Raw genomic sequence first — 13,265 nt, forward strand, 5'->3', positions numbered from 1 at the left:
TACTGGAGGTAGCATAGAGACATCAGGACTAGCAGCCATTGATAGCCTTCTCCTCTAAGAATTATTCGAACAACAAGGGAGAGGGCCTTTTCTGTGGTGCCCCCGCCCAATTATGGAACAATATAGCTGATGAGGCCTGCCTGGCCCCAACATTGTTATCTTTTCAATGCCAGGTTAAGACTTTCCTTTTCTCCCTGGCATTTAACAGCATATGTTGAGTTTTAAACTGACTCCAAAATGAGCTTTGGCCTGGCTGGGTGTTTTTAAAAGGTTTTTTTTTAAAAAAGTGTTAAAAATTGTTTTAAATGTTTTTATTTTTGTTTCTTTCAGTCACATAGCACTAGGATGGGCACATATGAATTGTCCCAAATGAGAAAATGCACCACCAAAAAAGAGGACAATGGTTGTTGTTGTTATTATTATTATTATTATTATTATTATTATTATTATTATTATTATTATTGCATTTTTATACCGCCCAATAGCCAAAGCTCCCTGGTTTGCTTCAAGTTTGCCTGTACTAACTGATATGTACAGATGCAAATATAGAAATAAGCAGCATCATTCAAACAGAAACACGGCGCTCGAGGTACTGGATGGATCCCAAGACCTTTTGGGTGGAAAAGCATCTCCTCCGCCAATAAGTGGCAGCCTCCTCTCCAGGGTCCCTCAGCTGGAACACATCAAGGGATCATCATCTGCATACTCAGAGCAGCCATGTGGGGTACAGCTTAGGGGTACGTCACGGGGACATGGTAGCACACCTATTGTACACCCTGCAATGTGTGAGACACATGCAAGCTGTGGGAGGCAGCAACTGGCCCCAGCACCCTGCTGTGTGTGTATGCATGTGGTCAGGGTGGCCATCTGCCAGCTGCTGTTGAGCAAAGGGCTAGGAGAGGGTTGGAGGCATTTGGCAGTGGTAATGGGTGCCATTGGTTCTGCTCCCACCTTAGTCCATCACATTCTAACCCGGGCCACCCAGCCCATATGCCAGAGTTAGATTTCCCCCTCCATGTGCCCGAATGTTCAAAATCAAAAGCTGGCAACCTTCACTGTAAACCTAGCAGTGATGAACCCTGCCATGTTATACACTAATTTTGCACACTGTTCTTTGGAAGCAGTGCAGCACAGGACTCAAGCTAGGATGCATCTGAAGGTGTTGCAATCTGGAGAGCAAGGCTGGCGCCTGCAAGTCAAAGCAAGCCATTTGCTAAGGCCCCAAAATACCAGGGGGCTGCCTATAAGGCACTGAGTTGCCACCACTCTTGCTGAAACCCACGCTTCCTCTGCTGCAGGGTGATGGCAGCCAAGTGGCTCACTGACCCACTCCCTGCCCTCTGCCTGGGTGGACAGTGACCAATTAGGTCTCACCTTCCAGCCAGGAATGCCTCCACATTGACCCTGGAGTGAGGTTAGATGGTGGAAAAATTGTGTTTTCCTTTGCTCCAGCTTAAGAAGCCGGGGGTCAAGTCCCTGACTTTTTAAATGCAGAGCTGTGCAGGAAAGCCCCGCAGCAGCTTCGAGGTGGCTGTTGCATCACATGACAGACGCAGCGCCACTGCACCTCCACTGCAGGGCTTTTGGAGCACATAGACAGCCACTGGCAAAGTCTCAGAGGAGGGCACGACCCCATCTTGACACACAAGCAGACACACATCTTTCCAGGGCCAGATCTGCACCTCATGGTGTATTGATACGATCCCATCACGGTGATGCTCTACCCCTCTTGTGCATTTATACTTCACAGCACATCTGTTGTGGTCAAAGCAGGATATAACTCTAGACAAGCACTTTACAGAATGTGTTGTGTGCCCCAACAGTTAGCACGTCAATGCCAATAAAAAGCACTAGTGTAGATTAGCCCAGATCAAGACGATCCATGGAGGAGGTCTTCCAAAATCCTGGACCCAGGACTGCTTGAGTGAAAATGAAGAGGGAAGATGCTGACGTAGAGGGAAAAGGGTTGCACGTGCTTCTCCAGGAGCAATCCAAGCCCAAATGCCATACTTCAGCTCATAAATGTAAAAGGTTAAAGGGAAGCATGCCCCCCTCTTTTCTCCAGGGTTGCAACAGAGCTGCGGCTCCAGAGAGGGAAGTCGAGAGCTGCCTTGCCCCACAAAAGCTGCTCCAGAGGAAATGAGTTTTTAAACTGCAGCTGATGTCACCCTCAACTTGAGTAGCTCCAAATCACCCACACCACCTTCCCCCAAATGGGCGCTCCCATTACATATTTTACTTCTCTTTAAAATGTTCATCTGGGTAGCAAAAGACAGAGGAAAGAAATGGTGGTTCAACTACTCAAAGAGGATGGCAAATTGGTAACAGATGACAAAGAAAAGGCCGAAGCAAAGAGTTCCTACTTTGGCTATGACCCCTCCCCCACCTGGCAAAAATGAAGTACAAGCTGAAGGGGCAGGATTGCAAATGGTCAAGGAACACCTAATTTCTTTGAACAAGTCCAAATCCCCAGGGCCTGATAAGCTGCATCCTAGAGTAATAAGGAGCTGGCAGAAGACCTCTATCTAAGATCCACTGTTTATTATCTTTGCAAAATCATGGAAGATGGGTGAAGTGCTGGATGACTGGAGGAGGGCTAATGTCGTCCCTATCTTCAAAAAGGGCAAAAAGAAGGAACCTGGGAACTACAGTCAGTCTGACATCCATCCCTGGGAAAAATTTGAAGCAGATTATAAAGAAGTGAACCTTTAAGCACCTTGAAAACAATGCAGTGATTATTAGAAGCCAACATGGATTTGTCAAGAACAAATCCTGCCAGACTAATCTGATCTCATTTTTTGATAGGGTAGCCTCCCTTGTGGACTATGGGAATGCTGTAGACATAATATATCTTGATTTCAGCAAAGCTTTTGACAAAGTACATTCTGATTTGCAAATTAGCTAGGTGGAACAACTATTAGATTGGCTACACAATCTGACTGAAAGAGTTATCAATGGTACCTTCTCAAATGGGGGGGGGGAGGTAACAAGTGGGATAGGTAGGACTCAGTCCTGGGCCCAGTGCTCCTCATTTTTATTAATGATTTGGATGAAGAGGTGCAGGGAACGCTCATCAACTTTGCAGATGACACAAAATTGGGTGAGAAGACAGAAACAAACCTCAAAGTCATCTTGATAGGCTGGAGCGCTAGGTTGAAAACAACAGAATGAAATTTAATAGAGATAAATGCCAAGTTCTACACCTAGGAAAAAGAAACCAAATGCAGAGTTACAAGATTGGGGATACTTGGCTCAGCAATACTAAAAGTGAGAAGGATCTTGGAATTGTTGTAGATCACAAGCTGAATAAGAGTCAACAGTGTGATGTGGCTGCAAAAATAGTAAATGCTATTTTTGGATGCATTAATAGAAGTATAGCTTCCAAATTGCACAAGGTACTGGTTCCCCTCTATTCGGCATTAGTTAGACCTCATCTTGAGTATTGCGTCCAGTTCTGGGCACCACAATTCAAGAAGGATGCAGATAAACTGGATGGGGTTCACACGACGGCAACGAGGATGATCAGGGGTCTGGAAACAAAGCCCTTTGAGGAATGACTGAAAGAACTGGGCGTGTTTAGCCTGGATAAAAGAAGACTGAGGGGAGACATATCGCTCTTCAAATACTTGAAAAGTTGTCACAAAGGAGGGCCAGGATCTCTTCTCGATCCTCCCAGAGTACAGAACTCTGAATAATGGGCTCAAGTTACAGGAAGCCAGATTCTGGTTGGAAATGAGGTGGGAGGTCGTGAAGCTGCAGGGGATCCAAATTTCATTGGGAAAATGTCCTGGGGAAGGAGGTTTAACCCTTTCCCCTCTGTGCCATGTTACTTATCTAGCCTCCACCCCCTGCCAAGCTGTTAATGTAGGCTCCTATATTTTTCATTATGGGGTTAACAGTGCTTGTGGGAATGGATTTATATTGGGAACATGGCATCAGGAGAGGGTTGAAGCCAAAGCGTCAGCATTAATGGTCTGAAGGGGAATAGCCTCTGCGTATCTAGTGGTGAAATCGATCACAGTCAAAATGAAGCGCTTCCCTGTCTTGGTGGGGGGTGTAAACAGCCCTACAATGTCCAGCCCAATCTGCTCAAAAGGCGTCTCCACCATGGGGAGGGACTGAAGGGGAGCTTTAGGATGATCTCGATTGAACCCAACTCGCTGGCACACATCGCACGACCGGCAGAAGTCTTTTACAGCCTGTGCCACCAGTGGCCAGTAAAAGTCTTTAGAGACCCTGTCTCAGGTTCGCTTCACTCCCAAATGCCCCCCCCCCCACGCTGTGGCATGGGCTAGCTGAAGTACTGACTGCCGGAAATTCTGAGGCACTACCAACAGACGCCGGACGCTCCAGTTGATTCACTCCCTTTGGGGCAAACTCACGATATAGAACCCCCTCTTGCCAAAAGAAGCACGTAGGATGTTGAGGGGTGACGGCCTCTACTGCCCGCTCTGCTTCCGCCTGACAGTCGGCCAACAAGGGGTCCACCTTCTGGGCCTCTTGCAGGGCCTGGCTGGAACTGCTCCCCATAAAGTTGTTGTTCACCCCCTCGACCTCCACTGCCACTTAAACTGGTACTTCTGGGGCTTCAGGAGTTGGCCCTTTCTGCATCAGCTCCACTCCTTCTCCAGCTCCTACCCAGCCACCAAGGCATATTTGAGGGTTAAACAACCCTTGCATGACCCTATAACAACCCCCATGAGCCAGGCATGTCATACGAACTGGTTCAATGTGTGAATTCATACTTCTACCCTGAACCCATAAATTCCATGGTGTATCTCAGTGTGTAAGCTCAATTTTAGTTAACCAAATTGAAATTAACAAAGGTCTTAATGAACAGGTGATAGTAAACTGCTTTTGCTTGATAAACAGGCCGTTTGTTAGGAAATATCCAATGGCTTGAGTATAAGGTTGCCACCTCATTTTCTTTAATAATTATGCAACATGCCTTTCATTGGATCTGTAAATGAAGTTATTACAAAAGTCACACACGTTGAACATATTTTGCCTGGTAGGGGAAAAATGTGAAGCATGAAGAGCAGCAGCCTATATACAGAAGCATCAGCACTGCACCCACTTTCAGAGTTCCAGTTAACATCTATGGCAGAAACACCTTATAGTATTTATAGTTGCTGCTAGAGCAGCCAGCGTTTTCTAAGAGTGGTGCATGCATGAAACAACCCAATTTCAGTAGGTGAAAACTTTTCCTATGCAATACCGACACTCCAATTCACAGTGTTGCTTTGGTGTCTGCGGATTCTTTATTGCTTTGCTGTATTTCTGTGAAATATGGCAAAGCAGTATTAGCAATACCTTGAAGCAGCATTAGTTGTTACTGGCTTAATCACTGGCACTAAGAGCTTTACGCTAATTAATATGCTGGTAAAATACTGGGTATTTTGGCCCCACTTCTTTTGCCTTTGGTCTCTTGAATATGACCCTGAAAACATCTCCAAAAATGGCATCTGGCCATCAGGCTGAAGAAGGTTCAATGCTACTTGCTGAAGAGGTTCTGTTTTAATATGTCGTATGATAAGTTCCACAGTGAAGCAGTAGAGCACCCATTCTTTTCAGGCAGAAGGCCCCACGTTCAACCCAGGACATCTTCAGTTTAAAAAACACTATTAGCAGGATTAGGGAAGAGAATGCCTGGGACTGTGGAAGAGCCACTGGGGCCTTGGAAGAGTTGACTATAGTGGACTAGATAAATAATCAAGGGTCTGAATCAGGATATGGCAGCTTTACATGTTTATATGTCAAGGAGACAGAAGCACATGTGTTGCATGGAGAAGGGCCAAGGTTTAATTTTGACATCTCCATTTACAACACGGGTGAGCAACTTCCAGCAGGCCAAGTCTCTTCTCTCCTGCTACACCCCGCTCAGGGGCTCGCACCCCGCTACTGCATTTTCTGTGAAGGCAGCATTGTTTTAATGGGAAATTGCCTATACACAATGCTCCAAATCAGGGTCAAGCCAAAGGAGCTGTATGTAGAGGGCTTTGAACCATAGCAGAGGCAGCCTTGAAGTCTCTGCCAGGCATCCATTAAGCTCAATTCTCTATGCTCCCACCCCAAGGCCACTGTGCCGGTGCCCCTGGTGCCTTTGACCATAGAGAGGTCCACTCTCACTCACAGCTCCACATCCTCTGGACATTCTGGAACATTCTACTGCAGTGGTGCCACACCCTGACACGCCAGGAGAGGCTGAAGCAAGAGCTGACTCTATCAGCTCGTTTGCCGTGGTCAGATGAGTAAGAAACACAAAGATCAGCATGGAATTTAATTGCTTGTGCAAGTTCCTTCTGCTGACAAGTTTTGTTGACATCCTGCTTATGCTGGTAACAAAAAAGTTACAAAATCTGACACTTTACAAAGTAAAAAACGACAGCAGGGAAAGCAATTGCCCCAGACAAAGCGTTTAAGTCTGAATTAATTTAACTAACTCAAATAGCAGCAAAGAATGGCAGAAATGCAAAATCTAGGATGAGTGTTGTAATTTCGCAGGAATGAGATTGCTTGCAATTTGACTTGTGAATTTAAGTTGTATAATAACATTATCGGGGAAATACAGGCAGAATTTGTTTTTTTCCCCATGAAGAAGAGGAAGAAGTAAAAAGGTAAGAGGGGCCTTGATAAACCAAAAGGTGGAAACGAAAAACATGAGGGAAAACTAAGTTTAGTATTAAAAAAAACTTATTTTGCAGAACCTCTGTTCTTCCTGGCCAGATTTTCAAGGGGCATAAGACAAATCTGTTCTTATGCTGACTAAGGGCCAGTTAGCAGATTTTTTGCTATTTGATCTAAGCGACTGATAACGAAAAATACTTCTATTTTGATGGCCTTTTCTAAAGTCCTCGTAATTGCTATGCTCCTTGCAGGACAGAGCTAATCAGCAGGCCTACATTACCTCCACCCAGTTGTTCTTCATCAACATGTTCCTGCATTCAATGGGACATACTTAAAAGTTCATGGGTCAAATCCACCTCTAGCACAAAGAAAACAGTATTTCATCTTGCCAAGAGCAACAGCTGGTTTTACCTATCATATAAGGAGCAGAGTCTAAAATGGTTGTATGGCTAAAGTGCCATCATTTACAAATAAAAAAGCAACATGCCGAATGGCTTTACAACACTGATTTCTAGTCCAGGGGTGAAAAAGCCCACATTCCTCTGACTTTGAACTTTGTGAAGAGGTCTGGGAGCAAATAAGCATCATATAACAGCCTTCAGAAATGCGTCTTGAGCTGGAACAGGTCACTGGAATCCTCAAGCTTTTGGCCTTTGTAAAGAAGGGAAACCGAACCACCAAGGCAAGCTTTGTTTTCGTTTCTTTTGGAAATCTTCAACAATTTACTAAGGATTAGTGATTTTTTAAAGCCATACCAGGAGGAAGAGGAGTTTGGCATGCAATGTGCATGAGAAACCATGTATCTAACTGTCTAGCCTTCCGTCCAAACACTCTAAACGGGTGAGTTAAAAATATATTGGTTTCCATAGGAAACAGAAATTGATATCTAGGGGCAAATCTAAGAATACAAAATGTGGTATACCATAGACAATACCAGAACAGGGACTTCTGTGGCAAGAGAGGGGGAGAAAAAAACCTTTGCACACAAAATAATAAACTAATTCTAACATGGTGCATGTCATCTCCGAAGCAAAATTTCAGAAGAGAATAAATGTAGTTTGACAGTACTGCTTATTAGGAAACCAGATAGCTTAAAAACCAATGTATTAATATACAAACTCTACAAGAGATACAAACAGTTGCCCTGTCAATTGAATGCTTGTGTATAAAATAATTTAAAAGCAGAGAGAAGTTTGCTCTTATCTTCCTTTTTTTAAAAAAGAAATCCATGCAGCACAGCTCTGGCTGTTGCACTATTTTGGTAAAAATAAGCTTCCCTTGTCAGCGTAGGATATTAGTCTGCAGAAAGCGAGAGAAAGCAGGGTGTCTATTAGCCTTTTTACAGCTAGGAAGCTGTTTCCCACACACCTTTGTATGGTTTAGGATGTTTCAATTTCTGAGGCCTCTTCTATAAAATTTGCAACTGGGCTGAGAAGCAGAAGAGGGAAGAGTTTATATTCCCTGTTTGTGTCTTCCGAGAGAAGGGGTTGATCCAGGGGCTCAAAGGTAAAGGTACCATCAGCCTGGTTTTCTGGGTCCAGGGCCTGCTGAGGTGACTCGCTGCTCAAAGGAAGAGACATGGGAGGCCTGTTCTCCAACGAAGGAAGGAGTACATCTTGGGCATCCTCCGTCTTGCATGCATCTTCATTGGAAGGAGGCTCTTCAAAGAAAGCAAGCAAAGGGTTCCCCCGATATTGTAGCAGCTGCATGTCTGTGGAGAAAAAAACATCCATTAGCAGTAAGGCTAAATGATGGTTCACATTCTGGCGCCTACATTCTGCAGCAATGAGTTTCTGAGCTATCTTTAAAGGCTGTTCATTGCAGTAGTCCAGCTTGGAAGGAACTAAGGAATATGTGACTGAGGCCAGATTTCTCTAGCACTGTCACAATAGGATCACCTTTTATTGTGCAAACACATCCACTGTGTTAGCATTTCACATTCTTACACTTCATGCTGACTGGATAACAATACTTTGTCAAATAGGATTTCAGAGTATCACACTTTCCTACTGATAATGGCAAGATCCAAATTAGCAGCTAAACCCGAGTGTCATAAAGCCCGTTCCTGAAGCATTTGATTTTGCACCCCTAAAACACGGATGGGCATAAAGTACATCTCCAAAGGTTTGAGACTTTCCGTCCCAGCCTTCCTGACCATTGGCCATTAGCAGGGGCTTCTGAGAGTTCAAGTCCTCAATAAGGGGAGATCAACCTCCTGCCCGCCCCTGTCATAAATTCAGTAGAGTTAAATTGAGAAATAGATGCATAATTTTAGACAGTGATGTCATCTTTTCAGATTTGGTGAGCAGCAAAATTCTCAGCAAGGTTTAAAGGGCCACTCATATGTATTCAAGATAAAATTAAACAAACAAACAACAAACCCCAGAGCATTTAAGAACATATGAAGAAGTTACTTTTTATACTAGGTAAGACTGCTATAGTTACCTTGATCAATGCTTGTTTCTGCTTCCCCCCCCCTCCTTTTTTTTTGGTGTTAAGCCCAGGGATTTGTGGCTTTGGCTAAGGCATGGCTAATGCACAGAGCCATTGTGTTCTATTGACAACTCCCTTTGTGAGATCCTGGCACTCATGGTCTGAAGCGCAAAGGCAGGGCACCACCCCCACCACCACCCCCACCACCAGGCCTCCACTGCTGACACGCGCAAGCTCAGCTTTTCCAGACTGTATCAGGTACCAGAGAAGGAAACAGGGTCCCAAAGCCCTTCCCAACCTCCTCAGCAGCTCACCGTTCTTCCCTGACGTTTCTCCCTCATTCATCCCAATTGCGTCTGCGCTCTCTGGCAAATCCTCTGTCTAGAGAGAGGTGAATGTACAGGCAACACACTTAAAAGGCTTAAAATTAATAATAATAATAATAATTAAAAATCATGTGCTTTGTTTTTTACTTGTATAAATCCAGTCTTGTGTAGTAGTCATATACAGTCAGGATAAACACTTCAACCTGTTCCCTTTGAAATCAATGGGACTTCACAGTGCTTCACTTTGACTGGATTGTGCCCCAGATATTTATAATAAAAACACGACTTGTGCATAGCTTTTTACCTCAATTATTAATCAATCTAAAGTGTGTCATAAATCTGTTGCATCTTGTGTTTTCTCTCCTTGAATACTACTAAACAGCTTGGCCACAGGGGCACAAGCAGAGTCAGTTTGTTTTTGCCGTCTTCTGCACCAGCGCTCCATGTAGTCTCTGGTATTTCACACATAGCAGTCTTGCATGCTGACTGGGGGATGCTGGAAGTTGTAGTCCAGCATCCCCCAGTCCTGACTTGGAGCTGAGCAGAAGCAGGGAAGAGCAGCTGGCCCAGCTCAAGTAGAAGCTATAAAAGTAAGCCAGTTCCCAGAGTGCGAGCGAACAGGAAGAGCAAACAGGAGCTTGACAGGGGGAGTGTAGGGGAAGAGGAGACCAAGGAAAGGGGAAGAAGAGAAACCTCAAGGAAATCCAGGAGGCTGCCAATTCAAAGAGGCCGTGCGCTTGCCATGTGCTCCTGAGTGCTGAGTGAAGAGGGTTGGTGTGGAGAGTTGCTGCAGGACCTGAAAGGGGTGTGGCCTGATTGCTGATTGTACTCTGTACTCAGCAATCAGTGGCCTGATTGCTGTTGATTGTTGTTGGCCTCCCAGTGACCTCATTCTGTTTCCTGACTTGGAGCTGAGCAGAAGCAGGGAAGAGCAGCTGGCCCAGCTCAAGTAGAAGCTATAAAAGTAAGCCAGTTCCCAGAGAGCGAGCGAACAGGAAGAGCAAACAGGAGTTCGGCAGGGGAGGTCAAGGGGGAGGCCTCTAAGAAAAAGAAAAAAAAAGAGAGGGGGGAAAAAACAAAGAAAAACATAAAGAGAAAAAAAAAACCACAAAACCACCAAAAAAAAAAAAAAACAAACCCCAACCAAAAAATCTTATTTTCCCTTAAGACATACTCATATAGTTGTGTACCTTCAGAGAGGACAGGACAAAGCAAAGGCAATTCCACTATAATCAGAAAGGAAAAAACCAAAGCAGAAATAGACAGTATGGATGGAAAGGAGCCCCTAGAGGTGGTGACCTGCAAAGGGTGTGCAATGTTCGTGTTTCTGCCTGAGCTCAACATGGCGTATACCTGCAACAAGTGCAAGCTGGTGGCACTTTTGGAAGAAAAAGTGAGAGGACCTGAGCGGCGAGTGTCCGCCCTCAAAAGAATAAGAGAAAACGAGGAGTTCTTAGACCGAATGGTGGAACTGCAACAGCAACAACAGCCAGCTGAAGCAGAAGTGGAGTATGCTGAGGGGAGGAAAGCCAAAAAAGTGGAAAGAGGAAGATATAGAGTGTAGAGAGTCTACAGAAATGGAAAGGTTGATTTTACAAAGAGAAAACAAAAATGGAAAGCTAGTTGGTAGGGGTATAATGAGTGCAGTGTGTAAGATACTAATGAGCATGGAAAAACAACAATACTATATTAAAATGATATGGGACCAAGATATGGTAGGACAGTTAAGTGGTCAAGAGTGGAGGAAGATTTGGAGTCAATGTATATTAAAGAGTATGTTGACAAGAATAAAAGAAATTTACTACAAATTAGTATGGAGGTGGTATTTAACACCAGTAAGATTACACCAGATAGATAAGAAATATTCAGTAAGTTGTTGGAGAGGGTGTCAGGAAATAGGTACGTATTTTCATATGTGGTGGGATTGTAAAAATATTTAGAAGTTTTGGCAAATGGTATTTAAAGAAATAAATGAAATAATGGGATGGAAGGTAGAAATAGGCCCAAAGACAGCATTGTTATCAATATATGAAGGGGTCCAATGTACACAAAATAGTAAAGAATGAATAACTAATTTACTAACAGCAACTAGATCAATTGCTACGAATTGGAAAGAACAAAGGGAATATAAGATAGAAGAATGGTATAAAGAAGTCTGGGATATTGCTATTAATGATAGGCTAACGGGGTGTATGAAAGTTAAGAAAGGAATATTAAAGCGGAATGATTTTGAGGAGATTTGGAAACCATTTGTTAAATTTGTAGGAAAAGAGAAAGGGTGTAAACCGTCACAAGATGTGTTACAATTTTGGAGTGGAGAATAATGGTCCCAGGGGTGGGTTGCACTTATTATTATTATTATGGTTATTACTATTATTATTAGATTATTGTATTAAGTTTTTTTCTTTGTTTTTTATTGGTTATTATTGTAGGGTAATGAGTTGATGTGTTGTGATTATTATTTAATAATAATAATAAAAAACCTGGGAGCGGCAGAAGAAAAGGTCCTCTGGGTAATAGTTGCCAGCCTTGGAGAAATGAACCAGGATGTGCCTGGTATTCCACCCACTACACCACACTGCCTTTAGCTGTCCACTCTGGATGACAGAAATGTCCTACTTCCTTTTAACACACACACAACCATAGGACTAGAAGTATTTGTGGTTTATCAAAAGCCAAGAGAGCAGTGATTTGAGTGTCTCAGACTAGGACTGTGGAGACCTGAGTTTAAATGACGCACGCTGAGTGACTATAGGCTGGCCATACTCTCTCAGCATAATATCTCTCCCAGAGCTCTTGTGGGGATAAAGTGGGCGGCAGGGACAGGGGGAGGCTCACATACATGTCATCCTGAGCTCCTTGGAGGAGGGGCAGGCAATAAATGCAACAAAAACAAACACAAACCAATCGAGATGTTACTTTATAATATGTTGAGTGGCATTTCTGGTGTTAGGATCAGAGGCCATTTCCCCAACCCACCCTACTAGACAGTAGTCTCCCCACCACCACCACCACCTCTTGGCTGCATTGCAAGCTGTAGCCCTTGTTTCCAACGGACTTCTCCAACGGCTTCTCCAGCGAGGAGGAATGGACGCCTGCAGAACACAAGTTCCCAAAACAGAACGAGAGCCTGCGTCCCACTCAGTTCACTGCGCTGCATTTTGGGGGACAGACTTCCCCACCCCACTTCACAGCTCCCCCTAGGGAACCTGTGTGCTGTGCTCTTGCAGACTACAGAAACTCTTCTGAGCAACACTCACGAAGCCCAACGTCACTGGTGGAAGCTGCCAGGGGTTTACTCCACCTAGCAGAATCCAAACAATCCTGGAAAAGGATTAATTTAAAAGAGAACAAATGAACAATCTTTCTTCTAAAAACCTGGTCAACAGGAGAAGTCAGTTTGGCAGAGGCCTTTTGTATATGACTACTACACAAGACCCTTTGTCTTGAACTCCACCAATTCTTCCTCCCCCACTTAGGCTGCTATGGGCACTGGGCTTCAAAAACAGGTTTTTTCACATCATTGTAATTAGTAATTATGGCTCCACAAGTATTTTGAGGGGTCTTCATTCACCTCCTCCAACTCACACAAAATATTTGCAGCCACCTCCTTATCCTGATTCTTTAACACAGAAGTTCAGCAAGGCAGTTACTGGTAGCAAAGAAAAATATGAGAGGCTTAAAAAACTGTACCCCATCAAATAATGTCTGAGCAACAGAAGAGAAGTCAACACAATCTAGTTTTGAAATCTTTTTAAAGCAGCAATTATGGCGTAGGGTTCCCCCTCATGGTGAGCTTTGAACCTGTCATGTATTATCCCAGACCTGCGGTGTAATGTCTCTTGAAGCTAAACTATTTTCCAGCACAGCTGAAGAGTA

The 13,265-nt window shown here is 44.0% G+C and overlaps 1 protein-coding gene across 1 annotated transcript in view; it reads right to left on the reverse strand.

Moving 5' to 3' along the window:
- Window positions 1-4,899: 4,899 nt before the first annotated feature.
- LOC134409027 (heat shock factor protein 3-like) overlaps window positions 4,900-13,265 on the reverse strand; it is a 30,021-nt gene continuing 21,655 nt past the window's right edge. The window contains 3 exon segments of the mRNA XM_063141554.1: window positions 4,900-8,017; window positions 8,019-8,338; window positions 9,375-9,441. Of these exon segments, the coding sequence (XP_062997624.1) occupies window positions 7,973-8,017; window positions 8,019-8,338; window positions 9,375-9,441 (432 nt within the window). The 3' untranslated portion in view covers window positions 4,900-7,972.

The sequence above is a fragment of the Elgaria multicarinata genome, chromosome 15, assembly GCF_023053635.1.
Source record: "Elgaria multicarinata webbii isolate HBS135686 ecotype San Diego chromosome 15, rElgMul1.1.pri, whole genome shotgun sequence".
NCBI classification, from domain to species: domain Eukaryota; kingdom Metazoa; phylum Chordata; class Lepidosauria; order Squamata; family Anguidae; genus Elgaria; species Elgaria multicarinata.